Below are 26,366 nucleotides of genomic sequence, written 5' to 3'. Positions count from 1 at the left end.
ATAATAATTTGAGCAAATGGCGTTTTTTGCCTCTGGGGACATCAAAATGAAAAACTAAATCGGTCCCGGACCTAGGTCTTACCGTGCCACCTAGGGTAATAGCTACTTTCCTATAGGGAAATTCGCTAAAATCCTCAAATCCTAATCCTATTGTGCTCTAATCTTTGTATTCAATTGATACCAATTTGAGGGTTTTCTTTACAGAAGCACAATGCTCTCCCCGGGAGAGGGGGGTTGCCTTGCCTAGCACAGCAGACAATGTCTATCGCCTCGGAGGACGTATCTGAGGAAGAACGTAGTCTTTTCCAGCCCTTCACTCGCGAGTCGCTCGCCGCCATCGAGGCTCGCATTGCTGCAGAACATGCCAAACAGAAAGAATTGGAGAAGAAAAGAGCTGAGGGAGAGGTTGGTGTTTTTATTACTCATGTTTAAAACAGGTTGAACCATAACATTGAGATAGTTTTACTTTCTTTTAAGTTATTCTACTAATGTTTTCCCATGGGTCGAAATGTTGAGATTTACATTGTGAAAATGTACAGTACCATGTTTGAGTATGTAGCTAATGTCAACCATATAAAACATCAAAGACGTGACCTTGATGTGCAAGTGTAAAATTTAAAGTTTCTTATTATTTTTAATGTTAAATAAATCTTAATCATGAAAAGTTGTAAAATCTCTGTATATGTTGCTTACTAGCATTGACTTTGGATACTGAGATAGAAGTTAAATGATATCATAGACAAAAGAATTAAGTATAGACCGACAGCAGTGCTGCGATATCATATATTCTGGCGTCCGCTGCTAGGAGTGCCGTTAGTTTTGGCACACACCGTTACAGCGTCAAGCGCTAGCGAGTGTTGCCATGGCAAGTTGGTAGTTGGAGCCAGGGTTGCCAACTTCTGGAGAATTCCCCGGAATCCAGGGAGTAGGAGTTTGTTCCTTTTCCGTGTTTTAAAAATGTCAGGGGATATTTGAAAAAAATTGCCATTTTCGTTAAAGTTAGGGGATTTCCGAATTTTGGACTTTACCCATATTGAAAAGTGGGTCTGATAGGTTGGTAGCATTTCTTTTGTTAGGGTGGTAGTGCTGTTAGCAGTCTGTTAGTCGACGACAACAGCGAATCGACGAACACTGAGCACGCTCTAGTGTCATATCGTGGAACCTTCCTTTGTCAGTCTAATTTGATTCTTTTGTCTATGTTGATATGAACCAACTGCATCAGTTTTTTATTCATAAGGAGTTGAGGACATAGTTTAACGTACTTCTCACGGAGTAAGCTACGGTTTGAATTTGATTTTCTTGTGATTTGATTTTTTATACCATGACAGTTGGTGGGGACCTAAAAGCAAAAGATACAGTAAGTTTTCTTTTCAGTAGGCATTTTTAAGGAGTATAAGGGATTTGACCGATCCTTTGTCAGGGGATCAGGATATATGCTCTTTTTTATTTGAAAAGCTGGTTACATCTTGAACATGGAGATGGAATGTCTTCTTCACAATAGTTCACCTAAAAGTCAAAGATAGTAAGCAACTTAAGTGTGGAGGATTAGTTAGATATGCGTCAGGAGTAAATGTCCTGTAAAGTATGTTTAATATTTGTGTACAGTGAGAATTTCTTAACTTTGATCGAACAGACTGGACACTTTTCCAGCCACAAAAATAAGTTTTTTACACTTGTAGGCCTATGTGTTGTGATTAAGGAAACAGATGATTTTTTGGATGTAGAGTTTTTAGCAATGGGTCGATTACTATCAAAATCCATAATTAAATTAGCTGTAATTTGTTGGTGTACTTTTTTATAAGTTAATTGGTAAGTAGCTGTTTTCAATAATACTGTCTTGTCTCATTTTCATATTGTGTGAAGTGATCCATGAGTCATTCATTTATTGTCCAAATATGGTCTGGCCAGAATCATTATTTTTTAATAGTTCGGGTCCTACAATATCATTCTCTCTTTCTAAAAATATTGAGAAAATTCAATCAGCAAATACAGTATTTCCGTTTTAATATTTGTAGAGCAGTTTGTGTGTGTGGTAAGAAGGGCAAATTATATTAACTTTCCAGTTTGCTAAAATGTTGTCTAAATCGACGTAACCCGACTCTTTTTGTGTAATGTGAGTAGTTAAATTCAGGTTTAATATGTTGTCAATTGTCAAGGATCAGTGTGAGTGTGAATAGTTTGTTGGAATTATTTTCCAGACATAAGCGCTGTCTATTGCTTACCTTGCCATTGTTGTATTTCGTCATGTGTACTAAACATATTTACAGAATAATACCAGTTTGTACAGTAGGATACACATTTTCATATTTTAAGTCAAACATATTTGGATGTCATCGACTGAGTGTCTTGCTTATTCGGTGCATTTGCAACTTAAATAAAGAAATTACTATTAATCAATATATAACAGTTTTAACGATCAAAAGCCACTATTTAATTGAGTTAAAAGATTTATAACATTCACTAAGAAAATGTAAGTATTTCATTCAATACTTGCATTGGTTTTGTTCCTAGTAGTTTCTGAGATCAGTAATTGGCAAGATACTCGACGTCACTCATGTTGTAGTCAATGTCGCCTGCAATGTCGCTAAAGTCAGTCCACCCTGAATGTCTACCTAAATCTGTCTCCCCCTCTCTTTCCCTCTCAATTTCTCTTTTTTCTATCACACACGTTCAACGTTTCAGGATTTTGGACGGAAGAAAAAGAAAAAAGAAGTAAGCTATTTTGTAATAAACCCCGTCTTCTTCCACCCTCTGAGTTGTTGCACCCGGCTTAGATTACTGGGATCTCTGATTCGTTCTTGAATCTTGGATTCAAGGATTCGAATCTCAAATCTTAAGTCCTTCGGGAACGCTTCTGCTTGTAGGCCCCTAGCGCTTCCTGGCATCCCGTTATAGAATAGTGACTGTAAGATAGTTTGTAGCTGATCTGAAAAAGGCTTGACTCTCTAGCAATAGGAAGACTAGTTGTTTGGTTGTCAACCATTTAGTTGTTAGGAACCGTGATGTATTCTAGTGTATTAGAGCCTTAGAGTCTTTACTTTAGAGGAAATTATTAATAGTTACAGCAGCCGCCCTTAAAAGTAACAAATAGTATTTTTATAAATTTTTTTATTAAAATAGTTTTCAAAATTTGAATTTACCTACATTTTATACTGATTTAACTGTACTTTTGAGTAACTTAACTTGCTCAACAGTATTTTCTGTGCCATAGGCTACTACTTACTTTTTTTAAACTGAGAATTATTTTCTCAATGTGAGTAGCCGTAATTTTGTGATATAATTCCCACACTAACGCTTTTACAGTAGATGTATTTGAATTTTTTTTTCGGAAACCCCCTAATAAGGTAGGTCAATATTTTTTTTAAGTCACTATTGAAATAAATTAATTACAGAACTTTGATTCTCCATTTTCTGGAAGTTTAAAACTGTTTATGAGTTTAATCAACCTATACCTATATTTTCAAAAAACATTACTTATTACATTTACGCCAGATGCTGTGCCATTGACTAAGTATAGAGACTAAAATCGGTTTTTGATAGCTAATTAAATGTAATTATTTCTATGAGTTTTTTTCTGGTTTTTCATACTTGGGCTACACTTTTATTCTACTAGGTGACATTTATTTGAAAATGTATCAAACTTTTTTTGTTATTAAATTTCTCATTGGGTTTTCAGTGATAGTTCAATTTTTTTTATAAAAAAGTTATAGGTTACTTCCACCTTATACATAACCGGGAAAACAATTTTTAACGCTGTAACAGAGATTCGATACAATCTTCCCTGAAAGAACTGGAAAATGTAAGTCAAAATAAGTAATCACCTGCAAGATACAAAGGAAATGTTACACTTACACATTGCAAAGTAGATTTGTAATGTTACCATTATATTCATTTATGTCAAGATATAATGTGATGTAAAAATCTGGTTAAAAAAATTAAAATTGGGAAACACTGAGTATAAATCAGCCAAAAATAATTGCTGTTTAGTTTTAATTTAATTTATTATCAAACCCCTTAGTAGTAAACATTTAACAATAACAATTTCGATGTAAATAAATGTATTATGTTGTTGCAAGATTTAAAATTTATTGAGCAAATTTCAAAATGTTCAGTGACATGAGCATTAGATACTTTCATTCATTTGCCGATTTATTTTACACTGACAAGAAACTGGAAAAAATCTTTTATCATAAAACCTAGCTCAGAATATCTTGTTGGGAAACTTTCTTCCAGAGCTACAACCCTGTCCATTTCTAACTTTCAACATCTTCACATAACTTGTTTTGTTCATGAATAAAAACCTCTGTGTTTTTTTTTAACACGCCAAATTTTAGAACATTCATCAATTCTTCAATATTCTTTTCAGTAAATGAGTTTTTGAAACAGTTCATCTTGATTTTTTTTTGTGTGGAAACTCAAGCAATTTCTAGAAAAACTGCCAGACTTATGAATTCTCGTCTCCTACAGTTACCTAACTAGCATAATACATTTTACATACTTATCAGTTAGCTGTTCTGTAGTTTCGTAGGTGTAATGTTTTGTACTTTTAGCCAAGTTTCAGCGGGATGCCAACAGTTTGCTATTCATGCTTATTTTCAGAATTTACAGAAAGCAGCTGCTGCAAAGTCACAAACACATGCTTTGCAGTAAAAAAATTATCTCTTGATAAAATTTACACCACTAATATATTTTGCACAAAATATTTAGACGTATTCCTTCAAGTAATTGTTTAGTCACGTTCAATACAATGTGTCAGATATTTACTGAATGTAGTATTAATTTAGACAACCACATGTTTATCATAAAAAATTGTTTTTTTAATATTGTTGCGCTACAACGGGACCGAGTCCCTATCCGGATAATAATTTGTGTTCTAACTTTGTCCCGACCTGGTGGAAATACAGATTCCAAATCCCGAAACATTGTCAATTTTGTGATTTACTAATCAGTTATAGAAAATGTCTGCATTGATTTTTTAAAGGATATAAACCTTCAATTCCAAAAATAATCTTGAACCAACAAAATAATGTTTCCTATGCCAAGTTTAGTCATATCATTGAGTATACACGTATATACTCAATGGTCATAACTTATCATTTTGACCCTAAGTTAATGTTAAGGTAATTATCCAATCTCTAACATGTTACTATATTTATCTTACTCATCTTATTAGGCTTTCAAACATTGTATCGCCAAATTTCTTCTCACATAACATGCACATGCAAATTAAATAAGTTTATGAACAACAGGGGGCAAGTATACAACGTAACACGTAATTTCACACAAGCCAGACGACACTTTTGCAGCGTTCAACTCGAAGGGGTGCTGTGTGCATGTGCTTGAATGCTTTTGCTTCGTAGATAGTTATATTTTTATGGATACCAGTCTTTCAAGATATTTTTCATAAATTTGCCTTTTGTGCGCTTTAAAACATCAGCATTATCACCGTTAAAAACTGGAAAAATTATATACAACCGAGAAGCCATGTGCTTGATTTGAATTTGGAGTTCTTTATAATATTTTTTTACTTGATTAATACTTCATGCACTTAACTGCAATGTGAATAATAATGAATTGTGTCCAAGCTAATAAAAGTTTTATTCCTATTTTTATTAACTCTTTATATAATAGGGCCATTGAATAAAGACATTTTATTTGAAGAGTTTTTATTTATAACTGAATTTGGTTTAAAACATTAAGTTTTTTGAATGGCATTAGAAAATTCTATTCAACTTATTACATGCTGCATTGGTAAGTGTTGGTTAGTCTCAGTTTTTCAATAGATTTGAATATTCTACAGAAATTTTTTTGTCCCAATGTACAAATATGTTCCAATTACTCTACAACCCTACTCAGGAAACTATTAGTTGTAGAAAAGCTTTCACATTTACAAAGAAAATGAATAAGTAACTTTGAATTTAGTCATCAGAGGTATATTTTATTCAGTAATTGGTTTTAAAAGACTAAATTGCTGATTGTTAATCAAATAATCCTTAAGTAGTACACAATCCCTTTAAAAAATCATTTCTATTCTAAACTTGTATTCTTATGTAAACAACCTCTCAAGTTTTTTCTAAGGAATATTTATTAAACTTCTTGAAAGGGACCTAGCTTACTTAATCTGCGCTCATGGATATTGTCTAATTGTTAGGTATTAAGTTTTAAAACATAATTGGAATATTTCTTGAGGCATGTAGAACAAGCAAAAGTAACAATTTATTTTTATTTTTGTTGTAAACAATTTTTCATTCATATTGCAACTTTTTATCACGATGATTCAATTTCTCGTCAAAGTACAAAGTGAAGGACTCTGGAGATGTAGAGGTTCTGTTGAAGTTTTGTCCGATGTTTATCGTGTGGTTTGTTCATTTTCCGCAGGTTCGGTATGAGGACGAGGACGAAGATGAAGGGCCTCAGCCCGACCCCATGCTGGAGCAAGGGGCCCCCATCCCTGTCAGGCTGCATAGCAGCTTCCCCCCGGAACTGGCCTCCACTCCTCTCGAGGATATAGATACTTTTTATCACAATCAGAGGGTGAGTTGTCATAGTCGGATGAAATCAAACTGCCCATGTTTATCTAGAAGTTTTAGCACAAAATACTCCTCAAAACTGTATAAAGCGTAATTAAAAAGCTAGTGCTTAAAAAAACTTGTTTGAAGAATTTACAGTTTTTAGATAATGTGGGGATTTATTACTTTATTTGTGATCAGTGTAATATTCTTCAGCTTTAAGAAAGGCAAGTAAATGAACAAATACTGAATGTCATGGCACCTCAGTTTTTAGCGATTTTTATGCCATCTCTATGAAAGGCTTTTGGATTTTTTGCATAGAGGTGTAGTAATAAATTAATGTAAATAGAGGTAAATGTTAACATTCTTAAAATAATGAAAATAGGTTTGCTCGACTGCACGTAAGTTGAAAATTGTCTGGATGTTTATTTTTCCTTTTATTTGATCTTTAATGATGGTATAGCTTTAGCTATCAAAGCAAATGGTTAAAGGATAGTGATAAATACCTTCTTACCATAATTTGCTCATAAATAGTACCAGGTATGCTTTGAACACTTTTACAAATAAATATTTTGTTTCTGTCTGAGGTAGGTACTAAATATTTGTAACATGCTACAGTAATGACACAATGTGTTAATTCAACAAATTGTCATAATAAATTTGTTTTAGACATTCGTCGTCGTTAGTAAAGGCAAAGACATTTTTCGATTCAGTGCGACCGATGCCCTCTGGATGTTGGATCCGTTCAATCCAATTCGAAGGGTAGCGATCTATATCCTCGTACATCCGTTGTTTTCTGTGTTCATCATCTGTACAATTCTGCTCAACTGCATCCTCATGATCATGCCTACCACGCCTACAGTCGAGTCAACCGAGTAAGTCGTAGAAATGTACAAATCTTTAGTTTTTCTCATGATTGAGTTGTGTGACTGACTGACACTTATTGGCTACTAGCTGTTATGTAAAACGTAAAAAGTATACTTAATCACAGTGTTGTAGGATTTTCTCGTAAAATATCTTGTTCTTTCTGAAACAATTAAGAGTTGCATTCTTACTTGTTGTTTAACTACAGTGGACTCTTCGTCCAAACAATTCAGGATTGGACGCCTGTCTGAACTTATGGTAATCTGAACCATCAGTAGTAAATGAACACTATTTCACTACAACACAGCTTTGACTAGGAAAATTCAAAAGAATCCAAAGTCAATCAAAGTCCATGTGTACGATATGGACCAAGCAGTGCATCTGTGTGACTCTGATTTACTCGTAGGTGGCCGTTATAACTATCCAAAGTCTGATCAAAACAGATCTGAATGAGAGGAAGTCTACTGTATTCGTGTAACTTAAAGTAAATATAAAATGTGTACCAGTGATTTTCATCACTTAAATTTATCAAGGCTCAGCTGTTTTTATACCATTGATTTTGTTGTGTCCAGAGTTATCTTCACCGGCATCTACACCTTTGAGTCTGCCGTGAAGGTGATGGCTCGTGGATTCATACTCCAGCCGTTCACGTATCTTAGAGACGCATGGAACTGGCTCGACTTCGTAGTTATAGCATTAGCGTGAGTAGATATAGTCATAGAGTAGTCCCCTAGTAGACCCCTGTTTAATGTATATACCTCGAGGTCGATTGTTGTGATTCATAGTGTTTTATAACTTTGCGTCTCTAGTCAAAGGTTCAAGAAATGTGGCCAAAATTAAGGTTATCTATAGCCTTGAAAAACTCTGTAAAAAACTGAGGAAAGTGTGGACCAATTTTGTTATATCACTATATTAAAGCAAACTAACCATTCTGCTCAGTAATGTTGTAAGAGATGTTATATCTCTACTTAAACTTATTTGAAGTAATTCTTCATTTTTTAAATAATTTAAATCATACCTATTTGTAGTTGTCATAAATTATACTAAAAAATTCCTCAAAAATATTTTTTCTATATCTTTACCAATTAATACTTCCTTTTTGCAAATGTATTTATGAAATATATGTATTCTTGAATTTGATTTTTTTTTTATCTATTTGTTATTTTTTATTCTTGTATACAATTATTTTGCGCAACTTGAACTTTGTTAGTAAAGAATGTATGACCATGGCCATTCATCAAACGCGTTTCTATCATTTTCATGGCACTAGCCTTGGCTAAGACACAAAGTATATTACTATGAATCAACTAATAATTCCTTATAAACTCTATAATGTCCCGGTAGGCTAGGGTAATATTTAACTCCTGTAATTTAACATGTCACGAACCTTTTTTGTAAGTATGGCCCTCAAGAATTGTGTCTTATATTGGATTTGATAATTGTGTTAGTTATATTCTAATTCAATTGGGAATTTAAATGACTTACTCAAATGTGGTTTTTCAAGGATACAAAAAAATGAATGAAATACATGTGCAATAAGTCTGCAGGTGACAGAAAATAGAGACACCAAGATAAATAATTTGTACTACAACACTGTTGTCTTTGGTTTTGACTCTACATTCAATACCGTACCATTTCACTACCCACATTTTAGCATTTAAACTAATGAGAGATGATTTTGGATTATGAATTAACTACTTATAACATATTACCTCTTTACATTATTCTTATATTATGTATCTTAAATTAATCAAAAGAAACAAGAACATAATATCATTCACACATTTTTGGAACAGGAACAAACCAATTAATATGTATGGCCAATATTTGCATTCAAAAAGTTTTTGGACACCCTGAAAAGCAACCAATTTTTATCATTGTTGTAAAGTAGATTCTATAATTCTTCTATTATTTACAACTTTCTGTCTAAGTAAACCAAGAGTAGTGTAAGACTTTTAAATGTAATTTGAAACGTATTAAGTAGTTAGACTTGCATTGGAAAACTATTTTGCCTCATAAAAGAATTCAAAACTATATAAGACATTTATAATAATAATAATAAATCTTTATTTGTCGTAAAAATACAAAAGTATCATTGACAAAGTCGTAAGATGCAGTGCAACTGCCAGGTCATACAATATTTATTCACTTTTAAAACTATCTTAAAGGTAATAGCCCAATATTGAAGAGAGAAATGTATATATATACATATCGAAAAATGTACATAACAAGTTAAAAAGGTACAATCACAAATTAAAAACAGCAACTTCTAAAATGATAAAATGTCAAAGAATACTACACCTAAAACTGGACATCTTCACAACTGAAAAAATCGTCCAGTTTATAAATGGGGTGTCCGAACAACCATAAGTAAAGCTTTACATTTGTTTTGAGTTTCCTTACACGAAGTGCCGGATGCTGGATTAGTGTACTTGCGTCCCAAGGCCAAACTTACTTGAGCAGCCCGGTTAGGAGAATTTTTCTCACGATCAGCAAAATCATGAACATTCCCGTTATCTCGGGACATCATTATTGTCACTGGTGATAACGGGGACATCGTCTTCTTTGTCACCCGCGATCAAGGGAACACCAGATCATCACCTACGATTGCAGAAAAATCGTGTACATCTTCCATTATCTTGCGGACATCATTATTGTCAACATTGTAAAAATTGTGAACATCTACTACTGTGATCACAGGAACTTAATCGTCGTTACCCCTGATCACGACAAAATCGTAGACGTCTCCCGCAAATGGACATCATCATCGTAACCTGCAATCGCGACAAATTATTAATGAAAAAACCTATTTTCGCTTTAAAATTTGTACAAAAAGTTACACCCCACTTATGCTGGCGGCTCAAGGTCGTGGCCTAGTCAGCCTAGATAACTATGGCACTGCTTACAACAACATTTTTACTTACACTAGTAAATTTAACGTTAAACATATTTTGTCATCATAACAGTTGTTTGTTCATTTACATTAACCCTTATGTAGTTAACAAAGATTTTTATTTTCACTCAATCGAAGAATTCTTGATTCCACAACAGTTTGGCTCGGTTCGTTCCTGTTCCAAGATCATTAAAAAGCATGTGGGTTTTCACAAGAGCACTATACACATAGACTGAAAGTTAGTGCACTTCAATTCATTAAGCTGGGATCACATTACAAAAATTTAATTAACAATATACAAATTTAACGTCAGTGGTTATTGAAATATTATCTATAGACATAATGTTTCTGTTTTGTTAGACTTTTACGTGTCTTCTGAAAATATAATGAAGTTTAGAGGGAGGAAATTATATTTTAAAAAATACTTTTGTTCGACAAAGATATAAGAATAAAATTACCATCAGCGTTTTAGTGAAGAAAAGCCTCCAATGCAGGGACGGTAGTTATTCTTGGCTTTCTTTATAAGTTTTCTAGACACCTGTGTAGACAGGCCTACCACTTTAGGTATGATATATATACAAGGGCTTGATACTGTCACCTAGCGAATTGTCATTGTTAATCCCATGCAGTAGCCTATGAAAAATATCTTTAAATAAAGCAGATCAATGTCGACAAATCTCTTGTTCCAAAAAACTGTTTGACACATCTGAATTGATCCAGTGGTAGGCACACAGTTTTGTCTTAGTCCCTTCACTTTTTTAATTGTTAAGGGAATTCATCCAGTTAAACCAATTTGTAATTCGTTTGAACAAAATCTATCGATAATCAAAATCAAATATATTAAAATAAAAAACAAAATATACCAAAATTAGTACCTATAAATTGTGTTCCTGTAAAGTTTTAAGTGTGCATTAACTTTCTTCTCGCAAGCACTCTAGACATTTAGTTAAACTTAAAACACACTGCACTAAGCACAGGGGACATTATACATATCTAGAGGTTGAATAATATTATAATATAAGACATGATCACCACTACAGATTACTTCCTGACCATTATTGAATACTTGGGACCATGGGAAGATTATATTTTATAATTATATTTTATAGATTATAGAATCAAAATGCTGAGAGTTTATTTATTAATATGATACAGTACTTCCAATCTATAGTACCCTTGGAACCAATTAAGCATAGTTTCCGCTATTTTTTTCATAAGCCTAATTGATGGAATTCTAATAACAGTTACAGAAAAGGAATAAGTAAGTTAAATGATATAACGATATCACTATTATCTTAGTTTAGATAGGATTTTTCTAACTGTCCTTAAATAGTTAATTTGAATTTCTTAAAATCATCTTATTTGAAATTCTTATTTTTTTCAACTTATCAATCAGAATGTTTGCAAGGGTTAAGATTAAAACTTTTCAAATTTTAGTATATAAAAGTAATGTATGCATATCTACTAGTTATTTACCAAACGATTTTTAAGTGAATGAAAAATAAGGACAGTTAACAGTGATCCTATTTAGTCATTAGATTGGTTTCTCTTTCAATGTTTCGTGGTGAATTGTTAAGTGTTCAATATAATCATTGTTTCCTGTACGTTAGCTTAGTTCTAGGTGACGATTTTATAGGTCTAGCTAGAAGTTCAGAATTGTTTGAGTTTCAAAGCAAGCTACATAAATGTTATTTTAGATTAGTTTGTAATATCCAACTTTAGTTTTCCAAAAACTGAAAATTTACAACAACACTTTTTTACATGACAGATATTGGATATAGTTAGTTTAATTAATTGAAACTATCAAGTTTTGTTTACAAGGTTTACAACCATCAAGAATTTACATAGATCTGTTAACATCAATATAACTGGTTTACCAAAATTTTAATCACTAAAACTAATTGTATATAGTGTAAATGATTTTTGTCTTTTGTGAAATGGTATACTTCCAATTAAATTATAACTTTGAACATTTTGACTGAACTGTAGTCTAGGATGTTGTCTAGATTATATTTGATGTTTGTTCCCATTCTATGACAGTAGAGTAGAGGAGTTTATGGAATAATAAATTTATATTGTTGTTAGACCAGTTTCTTCTTCATAATTATTGTATATTTGTCCTATCAGGTGGCAATTAATAAAAGATATTTGGATTTTTATACCCTATATTTAAAAGTATGGCATTTTAAAAATTGAACCATGTTCAATGTATTTCAAGCCCCTAGTGTAGTTAAAGATTTAAAATATTTGTCAATAAACCTAAACTTTTATGTCTGTAGATTATGAATTGGTTTGGTAAGAATTAACAAGTAAAAATCTTCGCCTGTATCAAAGCCAAAAAATATTATCATTTACTTAATTTTTTGAAAGGTCAGCAAATAAATTTATAGGTTGATTTTTTTAAACAATATCTGAAATTTTTGTTTTTAACAATTTGGAAATACTCTAGACTGTGTAGTATTTCTTTTATGCTGTCTTGGAACCTTAAAATTCACTTATGTTAAAAGCTGTGAACTATATCACAGAAATAAAAACTATATGGATAAGTTTGCTTAAGAGGTCACCTGGTAGGCATAGGTAGTTTTTGCATGACCCTTTTTCTGAAATATTTGTATTCAAGAGAAGTCGAGTCTTAGTGAGGATAGTCCCCAGCTTTCCGTGTGTATTCTAGCTGTTTAGTCTCATTTCACTCATCTTAGATATAATAAATTTTTATTATTATTGAAATTACTGGTAAGAACGATCAAAAATGTTAGGATAGTTTTTGTCTCTAGAAAATAATTTTGCATAAATACTTGGAATATTTATCAAGTAATCGTTAAAAGTAAAATTACAAATCATATATTTTAAAAATAAAATAAGGTCAATTTTGGAGGATATAAAAATTAAAACGTAAAATAATGCTTATTTTTATCTAACAACATTAGTCAGGACCCTATAGTCGTATTGACAAGATTTTTCTTTTCCTTGCACGTTTCCCCCCCCCCCCAAGAATGCCAATAAATAAAGAAAAGGTGAAATTACAAAAATATAATTTTTTGAATACTTTAATAATCTCTTTAAAATTACACAAATCAGATTGTGAATGGTAAAAAAATTTGTATGATGTGGAATATACACCCTCTTTGGCATGACATACTGATGAAATTATGATATTTCAGATGCTCAGGAAAATCCTTTAATTTCCATACACCAAAGTATTAAGAATACCTTTGCTGACAGATGTCTAGATATTATTGCAAATTTTAGTGTAAACTTGGAACTTTTTTCAATTACACTGCATTGAAACATTTTTCAACAGTTTATTCGCTGCTTTATCTGACTCCTGTCTAAAACTTGCATAATATTTTTTTGACTTCTATAATATAGCCAGTTGGCTACCTATAATATAGTTAAATTTCTATTTTATCAATATTATGTTTAATTCAATAACCTATGTTTAGTTAACTTCATCTGCATCGGCCGAAATACACTCCATTTTCTAATTGAACTGATATTCTGATGTTTTGTACCTAAATTAAAATATCTAATATCCTATATCTCTAGATAGGTTAATTTGTTTATTCCGCTTAAATTTTAATTTTGTAAAGTGTTCATGCCTCTAAATCAACTTAATTTGGGTAACATTGAGAAGAGTAAACCGTTTTGAATTGTTACAAAATAATGTACGTGGTTTAAACTTTTAACTTGTCTCTTGTTACTAGGTTCCTCTACTGTGACAGACTAACATTTCACAGTTAATTTTTCCAGTTTCTTGCCTGTGTTTGTTTTTCATCTGAATATTTTGCTCTGGCTACTTGCAGCTATGTTACAATGGGAATAGATCTCGGGAACTTGGCAGCGTTGAGAACTTTCCGAGTTCTGAGAGCACTCAAAACTGTCGCAATCGTCCCAGGTAAGTAGTGGCTAAAAGTACCAATTTGTAAACTCAATTAATATACAGTAAAACCCCTCCTATCTAACCTTGGAATAATTGACTCCTCTGGATATTGGACCTAGGATGCGACCATCTATTTGCTTCCTGTTTGGGGCGATAACGCCGAGTGTGATCAGTTAACCGAAAGGCTGATGGGTCATGGGAGACGATTGCCGAAGTCGCAGGGACTTCAAGTTACGCTCATGGCTATTGCCGCGGTCACAGGAGACGAACACCGAATTCGCCGAAACTGCAAGTTAAGCTCATGGCTGTTGCCGCGGTCACAGGAGACGAATACCGAAGTCGAGGAAACTGCAGGCTATGCTCTTCCTGCGACCTTTTGGTCGTCCCGACATGGTCGGATATGAGGGGTTCTACTGTATAATTTGTAACTCTTTGCACCCAGTTGCCTAGTCACACTGGTGATTGGTTGTTGACGTAAAGAGCATGAAGTTGTTTCAACATCAGTTGTTCGTGCTGCTTGTGTGGCTAGTACATCATGGGGACTACTTCTCTCCAGTTCAGAATAATTTTCATTTTAACTTGACCTCACAAGAAACATTTGTGTACACATATTTTGATCAGTGCTGCTGGTTTTTTAGTTTCTATTGTTTTTATGTTGGTCTTAACCACTGGCCATCCGAGTTGTGGAATCATTTAAATTAATCTAACCTAAACCCAATCCTGTGAAATGTATAGTCTTTTGGATTACATTAGCCATTTCTTATTAAGGTCAATAGATCAGTTGACAGTCTTACAGAGTTATACCTCAACCTTATGTCTAGCTCAAGATACTTTTTGTCAACCATACTTATGCTACTCTATTATTCATTTGAGGCAAATAAAAATCTAAACAACTTTACATTCTGATTTTCACAGGTCTGAAGACAATCGTCGGTGCCGTCATAGAATCAGTGAAGAATCTGCGAGATGTGATAATTTTGACAATGTTCTCGCTGTCGGTGTTTGCGCTAATGGGGCTTCAAATCTACATGGGAGTTTTGACGCAGAAATGCATTAAAAACTTCCCTGATGATGGCTCCGCGGGCAACCTGTCGGACGACACCTGGTTTAGGTGGTGCAGTAACTCGAGTAAGTAGTACTTTCTTGGTGGTTACTGGGATCTTTTAAACTAAAACCTCTTGTTTGAGTGTCAATGGTTGAGGTGTAAAATTTTAATATACATACCGGTACATTGATTGAAATGTTATCAAGTGTCAGTTTTGGATCAACACACTCACAAGACTGAGTTTGATTTCAGTGGGAATGGAAACACAGTGAACTTCTTGGGATATTTTATTGAACTTACTAACTAGTAACTGTTTTAAAGAAATATATGATTTTAAGAAAATATTTTTTAACTCATGCTACATATTATTTATTACACTACTGTAGTGATGGTGGTGGTCAAAAATGTTTAATTAAAAACTGAAACCAAAACCTTAAAAATTTGAATTCCGAATATGAAATATGAACAGGAAACTTTTTATCTGGTTGATCAAGGTTTTCAAAAACCCAGGTTTGAATAAAATCATTATTATGCAATCAATCTCCTGGCCCTAACCTAAAAATATATATTTTTTTGAAACAGCAAACACTAAAATAAATTTAACTTCTGATACTGTCACCAAAAACATGAGATCAATCTTTACTTTAAAGTTTAAACCTATAGTAAAAATGATTTTGATACACAACAAAGACTTCACTCCATCTCAACACTCGCTGATCAGATCTCGAAACAAAACAAACACTTTTCAAAGTTTTGTTTATTTGGAGAACTTTTTTGGGGTTTTACTCCTTGTTTTATTGTAATAAACCACAATTATTGCCTTATAACAATTTATGAAAATTTACTCTTCGAAAATGTTTTGTACTTATAAACTTTTTGAAGACATGTATTATTTTTTGGATGTCTTCAAGTATGGAACATTGCATGGAATCAATTATTTATTTATTTATTTTTGAGAATTACGGTAACTATTTGAAGTTAATCAAAATGGAAGTGATTAATTATTAATAAAGCCAATATACAAAATGCTACTGTACCTCAAAAACTATTGTAGGGCAAAATACCTTGTTAAAAAGTACTTGTTTTCAGGCAATTGGGATGGAGAGGATAATGACTATCCCCTGTGTGGAAATGCGTCAGGAGCCGGGTAAGTCTGTAACATTTAGCTGGTCAAGCTAAATTAGTGTCGTAAAACTACAGTAGGCCAGTCTTAACCAACCCTGGATCAACCATGGTTTAGGTTATCCGCCTCTGCTTGGGCAGCCGGTATGTAGGTTGGTTTATTTGCCCAACATTTTAAAACTTGAATTGTGTGTTGTTTAAAAAAAAAATTCTGTTTTCAAGAGTAATTTAGTATAAATTGGTTTAAATACCTGCTTCTAGTAATCCAATAGTCGCAATTTCTGTCACGCAACTAGTTTCGACTTCATACAGAAGTCATCCTCAGGCGTCCAGTGGATGTTAAAATAATCACTTCATCAGAAGGTCGCCGATTCACACATGGTACATTCACACGCAAACACGCACACGAACACGAACATAGTCACATAAAAAAGGTACATTTACAATGATAATGAGGATGACTTCTGTATGAAGTCGAAACTAGTTGCGGTGACAGAAATTGCGACTATTGGATTACTAGAACTATTGTATTTAAACCAATTTATATATTCAACGTAATCCGGAGGCTAACATCAAAAATGAAAGTAATTTAGTACTGGATAGAAGAGACAGACAGTCTTTCTACTTTCTATGGTGCAGAAATGTATGTACACAATCAGTGGTGTAGTAGAGTAAGAACGCTTGAGAACGGCATTCCCACTCCACTCTTTCCAAAGAACAAATATATTAATAGGCGGGCCGTATTTTTCTACGACAATGGTGATCCTTCAATCTGCACCGTGAAATGTACGACTAAATCACTGTAGGCGATCACTTTGCGTACTTTTATTGTTACTTGAGTACAATTAAGCATTCAATTAGTTTTTTTATTAATGTAAATATCAATTAAATATTTATTTCTACAGTATTTTACATGTTTACCTAATTGCCTGTTTTAACCAACCATTATATGTTATCCAAAGGCCTGGTCCCTTGAGGTTCGGTTAAGACCAGATGTTCTGTATATGTTGATATATTTTCAGGAATAAACTGCTGACTGCTGAAAACTACTAAACTCAAATTGTTGATGCTTATGATAGTTTCATTTAATAACTGAACATTTTAATAATTTTGAGACCTTTTGAACAAATACATTTTTAAGTGTCTCATAAAATGTTCCGTCTTTTCAGCATGTGTAAACCTGGCTACACGTGTATACAAGGGTTTGGCAAAAACCCCAACTACGGATATACGAGTTTCGATACCTTTGGTTGGGCTTTTCTGTCAGCCTTCAGGCTTATGACGCAGGACTACTGGGAAAATCTTTACCAGCTGGTGAGTATTTTGCGTATCTGATTGGTAAATGCTCATCCTATTTTGTTTTAACAATAATTTACAAATAATATCAGTTCTTTGTCCAACAGAGTAGAAGGGGTTTGTCTGATCAATTTGGGGGGACTCACACTATAGGCTGGCCTCCTTGATGAGTAAAAACATTTTCCCTCTTCTTCATATAACAAAAGTTCTTGCAAAAGAAGTTAGTAGATATTGGCGAGGGGGTTGGTGAGGAAGTTGGCGAGGGTACTTTTGTGAAATCATCCCTGCCTTGCCATTCAGTGTAAACCTCTACCCCTACCCCAAGCACTGTCAATAACCGGCACCCTATGTTTTAGTGCGGCTAGATGTTAATTGCCCGTTTGCACAGAAGCTTGGGCCATCTGAACCTAATTTACCTTGAACCCAACAATTTTACTATATTTACTACAAACCGTTTGAGAAAATAAAATGAGAATTGACACCGATTGAAAGATTTCATTTTAAAATATGTTTCCTCTGTATATCTCAATGTCGGTTGATTGTTGACTGGTCTGATGTTTTCAGGTGTTGAGATCAGCGGGACCATGGCACATGTTATTTTTTATAGTTATTATCTTCTTGGGTTCGTTCTACCTAGTGAACTTGATCTTGGCCATTGTCGCTATGTCGTACGATGAACTCCAGAAGAAGGCGGAAGAGGAAGAAGCTGCGGAAGAAGAGGCGATAAGAGTAAGTCTACAGTTGACTCGGAACTAAACGATTTGTCAGAATAAATGAAAATTTGCAATGATGAGAAGGGAATTTTATATTCTTACGAGTGACGTTTTGAAAACAACTAGCAGTAGGTGACGAAAATTGAGCAAATCATTAAATCCTATTAATGTCAATAAAAAAAGACTATGAGTGTTATGAATTATAGTAAGGAAGCACTATTGTAGTGTCTTCCTCTAAAGATTATAAATATATTTTGATTAAACACCGAGAAAAGAAGGCTGTCGTCTACATTTTTGTTCATCTTGAGATTGAAACTTAAAGAAGTTACATTTTCAATTATTAAAACACTTTCTCTATAGGTATATTTTAAAGCAATTTATATAGTTATATATAAAAAATAATCATATAGTTTTTACTGTCCAAAATGTTATACCTAGTCAACTAAAAAAATAAATATTATGTTATAATTGTAGGAAGCAGAAGAAGCGGCTGTGGCGAAAGAGAACAAAAGAGCAGCAGCGGCAGCGGCGGCCGCAGCGAGAGAAGCAGGCGAGGTAAGATGTTAGGAATTTTATAAGATATTATCTATTACTTTTAAGAGGGTGGTGGCCTATTTAACCTTATGATTTCTCGTCCACGTGGGACTTGAGCTTGTACATGAAACTTATGCAAAGAAAGAGCTGATTTGTTACAGCACATGATTATACCGTACAGATAAATATACTGCCAATTATATAGCTGGCCTGGATTTGTAGTTGGTTGTGCTATCCAATCGCACATTGAATCGCCATTGCTACAGACTATCTGTGGGGTAATAACAACATAGGCTTCCATACTAGGATATCAAATCTATTGCTCCTAGTTTTCGTTTCAAATTCATACACTTAAATTGTTGATGTTCAATAAATTAAATGAACTAATGTTTCTTTGTAGGTTAAATAGTTTGAAAATATGAAAAATATCCTTTCTTTCTAACTGATCCCTCCTTGGTTGAAAATGCTGTGACATTTTCTAATTGTGTTTATAATGCCAGGGTGGACTTTCTACCATTTAGGTAAGCCTGCTGTTCCAACATTGTCCATTGAAATCCCAGGCTGTTAAGCTTGATCACAGTTACTTCCAAAGTAGCCATGAACTTAAAATTTAATCTAGTTATTTAAATATTCCATGTTGTCAACAGGTGGCGAGCGTCGCTAAGTCACCATCAGACATGTCGTGTGCGAGCTACGAACTGTTTGTCAATCAGGAGAAAGGCAATGCGGACGACAACAACAAAGAGAAGATGAGTATCCGCAGTGACTCGCTCAGTCAGGGTAGACCGTCCACGGGGCAGAAGGTGCGCAAAGTGAGCGCGGTGAGTCACACTCGATACACTCAACTTTGCTTAGCTGTGCAGGAAGTTGATCCTGAGAAAAGTCTGTAGTTTTATGGTTCAAAACTAAACCAAGTTGTCTTTATGGGAATAAATAGTCAGGAAGAAACTATTGGTATAATCAACAATGGTATACATGTTAGGATACCTAACCTATCCTACAATCATGTTCCATTCATATTTGGGTCAACTAGTGTAGTGAAGTAGTCAAATAGTAATGTAGTGAAATTCCAAGCTATCTACAGCTTTGGTTTCTTATGCTCTCAATTTCCCTCAACCAAATACGGAAAAGATTGTTCCATAGCCAAGCAAGTTACTTCTTTGACAAGAATGGTTTGACAATTCAAATACAGCACAGAGATTACATTGGTTGTATTCGTTTATATATCAAACAATAAAAAAAAATTAAAAACTGAATATTAAATTTATGTGGCGAACAAAGAAATTTGATAATGTTACTACCTCTGTGTATATAGCCAAACTTTTCATCCTAAAAGCTTTGTAAACTAACCAAACCTCAGTTTTGCAGAAATACTAAGACTTGTCAACAAAAGGGCCTGAAAATACCCCCGCCGCAGCAAACCTGCCGTCTAAGCGAATTTCCATTTGGCCGAATTGATTTTCAATTGATCTATTTAAATAACATTAGGTTTAACGAGTACCTAGGTTTGCTGCTACAAGGAAACTAATAAAGAAGTGTGTTTTTAGTAAAATATTGATAGCTTACTATAAAATAAATAAATTTGCCAAGTTTGATCAAAATATATCCATAAACAAGCAAACTACAACATTTTACAATATTCTCCATAAGAATAACATGGGAATTTTAAATTTACCATTTTTTTAGTTTTCTCCGTAACCAATAACCGTACAAAAACACTCTGATATACTGAAATGTTTGTTTTTTTAAGCTCTTTAAGAAGGTTTAGAGAAAAATTGGGAAATTTTGTGTTTTGAGGGTAAGAAGTGTGAAAAACCAATTTTTACCCCATAAAACCCTGTTCTCATGGTCCGATCATGCTGGATCGCGAACTCATTCAAGTTTATCCCGCCTTACACCTTCAAACCAAATTTCATCAAAATCGGATAAAAATTACTCAAGTTATCGTGTTCACGGACACATATATATATATATAAATCTATATATATATATATACATATATAAAAATTTGAACGAATGGTGTTTTTGGCCTCTGGGGACATTAAAATGAAAAAGTAAATCGGTCCCGGGCCTAAGTCTTACCATGAGACCTACGGTAATAGCTACTTCCCTATAGGGAAATTCGCTAAAAAGTAATCTATTCAACTTTAGTCAGATGCATCATCACAAATCATCCTTATGTTTCTCAATTTACGATAATTTACACACCACATGTTACAATATAAGACGTTTGTTTCACGCTTAGTCTCACAATTGTGTTTCTGTCGTCTTGTTGATTTGTTTGTCTGGGGGTAGCGCACATTCTTAGGCGTTTTTATTTGTTTTTGTTGGGGTAGGTGGCATTGAGAAAGACTGCAACTAAAAGCCAGTTTCATTTTGCTTACCAGGACAGCGATGCAGAGGTAAACGTGGTGAACTTCCGTCTCTGTCTTTGTCTCTGTTTGTTGTTTTACTGTCTCATTGTACACTTGCAACCAAGCACTAGTGATGAGGGATATGTGTGCATATCAAACGCATCTGATAGCAATCAAGATCTTGTTTGAAGAATTATTGTGGACATTCCATCAATGATAAGTTAAAAAGGGTTCACAACTTTTTGGGATGTGGAATCAGACCTTTCTAGTGGGAAGAAACCTAGGACAAGATTATTTAACAAACAGGGTATTCACCAATTCCTAATGTTTCCCACCAAAAATGGAATAAGTGAAATAACATTAAACACATAAGGTCATAACTACACAGTCTGAAAACTCAAGCATCAAGTGGGCCGGTAGTTTTGATTCATCTTTTATTTTTTTCTGTCTTTTTAATTTGATTGTTCTATACAATAGGTATTTTCAGCTAAAGAGTTTGTTTACTAATCATGTATTTTTCTATATTCCTTACAATCTAAATATGGGTTCCAATTTCAGATCCCAAAATTTTTTTCAGTGATGGAAACTGTCCCCAATAACCCATTAGGTAACCTAAACTCCCCAAGTCCAACAATGAATTTAACACATAATAAAGGGTTTGAAACTAGTGATGGTTTATAATTGACGTTTTATCAGAACAGTTTTTTTACAGTTTAACAAATGTTTTACATCTCTACAAGAACACCCCCTTTTATTTTTACAACATTTTTTTATCTAAAACCTTGTATTTAACTTACACTAAATTTAGAGGGAAATGTATGTTTATGTGTGTACATTACTCCTTAACTTGTTTTTTTTTTACTGTCTAAGGTGTGTAAGAAAGTTTTCCATTAAAATTGAATCATATAAGACAGGAAATAACAATTACTTATCGTGAAAACAAAAATATATTCATAATCTTCAGAAAACCTAATATTTAGAATTGAAAGAAACTCTCATAAAGTTTAATACTAGTACAACAAAGTATTTGCACAAGTAATTTTAAGCTTTACTCAGGTTTGTCTTGTGTGTCTGCTGCGAGTCTTTGTTACATGTGTTTTGTTGGAAACCTCACAAGGGTGTGTTTATGATAATTAATTCAGTGTAAAACTTTGCAATGAATCTGTGGCATTTTACTTTGTAATGAAGTTTACCAACAATTTCTGTCTTTGCCTCTCTCTACCTGTCACCATTATGCATGACTAACAAAAATTTAACTGTTGCTTGATGTGATGCATTGCAATTAAATGTTAACACCCCACATTCAAATGTGGCTTTACCTTGCTTTACTTGAACAGTGTTCTTCAGGAGATTCATAAACACTTTGTGATAATATGGAATTTTGAAATGTCTTTTTGGTACTTTGCTGGTACCATAATTCAGGCAAATTGTAAGGAAATTGGAATGAGAATTTTTTTGTTTTTAGGATTGCAGGTACAAACAGCCTTTTTATTGTTTAATGCACAATTTTTTTCATTGTGTGTAATTGAAAAGCTAATCTTTCTGAGCCTTACAAACATTCCAGTACTATACAGTACTACAGTACTAACAATGCTATTTAAAAAAATACCTGTACAAACTTTCTGTTTACTGACCTTGGAGGGGAAGGGTTTTGTTTTGATAAATAATAAAATAAAATAAATAAGAAATTTGTCGTAAGCTAAACATATCAGCTTAGGCTTTCAATTTAGGAGTGTTTGACTTCCTCTGCATAGTCTTTGTTTTCTTTGAATGGCGATTAGTGTCGACTGTCGAATGACTCATAATCCTTAATGTGCCTTATTTGTGATCCTTTAAGTGTTACATATTATGTGCTTTATATTATAAAGATTCCATTAACTCTTCTTGAATTGTTTCCTTAATGATTTTGATGTATGCATGAGGTACTCTATGATATTCGTATATAAACGTATTACTTAAACTAAGTTCTGCAATTTTACATTCTAATGCCGCAAGGATAATCACTACTCAGTATTTTCAAAATAAATGTTGATAAATATTTGCTAAGGTTTTTGGTGCTGACATTTAGGGTTGAATTGAAATCTTGGCTTTTATCAAACTTCACATGTCGTTCTGCAAATGCTCATTTCTTAAATTGTTATTTGATTGCACAGTTTGTAAATTGAGGATAGGAGAAGTAAGTTAAAAAAGATACAAACTAGTAAAAAATATCAATGGTAACTGTTATAACTCTGTAAAACATATTATTTATTCAATTGTAAACATTTTAGACCCACACATATCAACAGCTTGTCAAAAGGTTTATCAGTAATCTTTCACTTAGTTCATTTTATTTTTCACTCATCATCATTCATTTGACTTGCCTCAAGCAAGATACTTTGGTGTGTTGTAGTCGTGTTTAGGAAACATTAGACTCTTGTTCGGATCCATTTGGTACATACTTCAGACTCATACACTTATTCAAACGTACAGCTTTGTTTATAGCTACATATTCAAGTCTTAGACAATTTGAGTATAACTTTTTCATCCTTGTTTTCTGATATTATTTAGTATAATTCTACTAATTTACTAAAGAGTCTCGTTTGGTTCGCAGGCAAGTCTCAGCTTGCCGGGGTCACCGTTCAATCCACGCCGAGGGTCGCGAGGCTCTCACCAGTTCACGCTGCGCAATGGGAGAACGAGATTCATGGGTGGACCGCCTGGTGGAGATCGGAAGCCTCTTGTATTGTCTACGTATTTGGACGCACAGGTACCTCTTTTTACCTTGCACAATAGTCTCACAGTAATCGAACATGTATGAGATCAAGATCTCGTCAGATTATATGCGATTGAAGAATTCTAAACTTATCATAAAAATGACTCAAACAACTACCTTAGCTGAGAAATGAAAATATTTAGATGTGTTTTGTGCAATTTCTAACTCCAAAGGCATTTTCAAGGTTTTTCTAAGGGAACGGTCCAAACCTTGCCCTTATTAATATCTAATGTTTAATTTTTCTGTCTAATAAGTACATATAGATAATCTGTAAATGTTTCATGTATGGATTTAATTTTGACAAAGCACCTATTCTAAAAGTTATGACATGTATGGAATGTTTTGTGCAAATAAAGTATGTCTATGTCTATGTCAAGTTTCTCCGAGGGAGAGTGGGTAACGCTTTTCTCTGAAGCCCTTGCACTATGCAAATGACACCATACCACCCCTAGTTTGTGATACTGTAGTTCTAACTGAGAAACAGTGTGGTTGAGTGTGTTCCACTTTTCTCAGGAGCATTTGCCTTATGCTGACGACTCAAATGCGGTGACGCCCATGTCGGAGGAGAACGGCGCAATCGTTGTGCCGATGTACTACGCCAACCTGGGCAGTCGCCACTCGTCGTACACGTCACACGCGTCGCGGCTCAGCTACACGTCACACGCAGACCTGCTGTCCGGGCCTCGCGCGCCAACCAAGGAGAGCAGACTGCGGAGTCGTAGCAGTCGCAACAGCACCAGCACAGTCACGCACCAACCCTACTCCGACAAACACTACAGAGACTTTGTAAGTAGATCACCTCAAGTTGTAAAGTTTGTATACATTCAATTCAAATTACTTTCACTAACTTTGTGGAGATAGGCTATCCTCTAGTCCTGTGGCATGTGCTAAAAAATCTTTTTATCTTTTTTTGCAAGGATAAATTTATTTATATTCTATTATAAATAATTGTCTTCGGGAAGTGACCAAAAAATATACTTTTGGTTTAACTAAAAAAACAATCCAAGTGGAGTGGTGGCTTTCCCGAACATCAATTGCTGCAATGTTTTTGAAATGTCGGCCAGTATTTCCGCTAGACAATACGGTTACCTTCCATAGACTAAGAAATTAGTCTAACTTGACTGTGAAAGTCTACATTCTGGTTTAAATAGTTATATTTCTAAGTAAAGATTCATCTTATTTTCAATAGCTGATAAAGATAATTTTATACAGGTTTTTCCTAAAGGTGTGTGATGGTTTTTTTTCAGGATGCCTCGGTGGATTTGGAGGATGGAATGTCCAAAAGTAAACACCAAGACAATCCTTTCATTGAACCCACCCAGCAACAGACTGTCGTAGACATGAAAGGTAATCATGAGAATTATATTTTAGTATCGTTTATTTTAATAGGAAAAACATTTAACTCACGTTAGTTTTTTCCTTTTTCTAAAAGACACCAGTTTAAGATTTTATATGGCAAAATTTCTTTGGAAAGAGATTAGACTTATTAACATTGTTGAGGTCTATAAACTAATAAATAAAATAATTTAATTACCAATTGTTAAGTAAGAACTATCAATATTATTCCTCAATAATTTATCTGTGTATTGAAACCTCTGCCCTTCACTTTGGATCTTGGAGTATAGTAAAATTTCATAATGTAAAAAAGGTTTTAAATTTTTATAACACCAATCGGAAGATGTTTTATCACATTGCTGTGTCGTTACTTGAGCATCTAACAAATGGTGTAAACTGAATATATATTGATGTTTAACATGTTTTCTTCTCCAGATGTGATGGTTTTGAATGACATCATAGAGCAAGCAGCAGGGCGACACAGCAGAGCGAGTGGCGAGCATGGAGGTATTTGAAAACATTCTCTCTGTAACACCGTAGGAAAGCATCAGTCAATGATTTGTATGAAAACCAATCAAAAATGAACAAAAGAAGTGAATTTGAATCATAGTAAAATCTTACATTTAAAAAATAATTTGTTTCTAACTTTTTTTATACTTCTTGATCATTCTTGAATAACCTATGAGAAAATATATTATTTATCAAATATTTGATCAGCCATTGTAAAAATTACTAGAAACTCACCTTAAAATAATCAATCAGAGTTTAGGACCAGGCAATTGTACAACGAGCGTATTCTATTTTGCTGCTTATAAGTTGAATTTGTCAGATTCCCTGGATAACATTAATTAGATCCAGATTTGGTCAGTAATATATACTAAATATAAGTGTACTATTTTTTACATTTTGTTAGCTCTGTCGCATATGTTAGAGATTTAAGTTTTCAAAAGCTCTGCTGTTGAATTTGATCTACCATAAATTTATTTTGATTTTTAAAATAAACTTGTACAGTTATTTTTTTAAGATTTGTTCTTTTTCTCTTTGCCATGACTTTTGTTTAACAGTC

General features: G+C 33.6%; 1 protein-coding gene across 23 annotated transcripts in view; it reads left to right on the top strand.

The window, feature by feature from the left end:
• Positions 1–26,366, top strand: part of LOC129004258 (sodium channel protein para-like) — a 136,189-nt gene that overhangs the window by 74,622 nt on the left and 35,201 nt on the right. For 7 of the 23 annotated variants that reach the window (XM_054432761.1, XM_054432757.1, XM_054432756.1 and 4 more), the window contains exons 3-19: positions 205–405; positions 2,683–2,712; positions 6,379–6,534; positions 7,179–7,384; positions 7,946–8,074; positions 14,070–14,161; positions 15,062–15,274; positions 16,281–16,338; positions 17,483–17,627; positions 18,174–18,338; positions 18,797–18,877; positions 19,504–19,677; positions 21,193–21,258; positions 23,804–23,959; positions 24,479–24,751; positions 25,213–25,312; positions 25,736–25,807. In XM_054432761.1, coding sequence (XP_054288736.1) covers positions 259–405; positions 2,683–2,712; positions 6,379–6,534; positions 7,179–7,384; positions 7,946–8,074; positions 14,070–14,161; positions 15,062–15,274; positions 16,281–16,338; positions 17,483–17,627; positions 18,174–18,338; positions 18,797–18,877; positions 19,504–19,677; positions 21,193–21,258; positions 23,804–23,959; positions 24,479–24,751; positions 25,213–25,312; positions 25,736–25,807 — 2,263 coding nt within the window. In that variant the 5' untranslated portion in view covers positions 205–258. Of the gene's footprint in view, positions 1–204; positions 406–2,682; positions 2,713–6,378; positions 6,535–7,178; positions 7,385–7,945; positions 8,075–14,069; positions 14,162–15,061; positions 15,275–16,280; positions 16,339–17,482; positions 17,628–18,173; positions 18,339–18,796; positions 18,878–19,503; positions 19,678–21,192; positions 21,259–23,803; positions 23,960–24,478; positions 24,752–25,212; positions 25,313–25,735; positions 25,808–26,366 lie in introns of those variants that run through there. The other 16 variants (XM_054432766.1, XM_054432772.1, XM_054432764.1 and 13 more) reach the window with 6 other exon arrangements.

Source organism: Macrosteles quadrilineatus, unplaced genomic scaffold (assembly GCF_028750875.1).
Source record: "Macrosteles quadrilineatus isolate MER2022 unplaced genomic scaffold, UCM_ALF_1.0 Scaffold_9__3_contigs__length_116548681, whole genome shotgun sequence".
Taxonomy (NCBI): Eukaryota; Metazoa; Arthropoda; class Insecta; order Hemiptera; family Cicadellidae; genus Macrosteles; species Macrosteles quadrilineatus.
The sequence above is the reverse complement of the archived record's forward strand: the minus strand, read 5'-3'. Positions and strand labels throughout refer to the sequence as shown.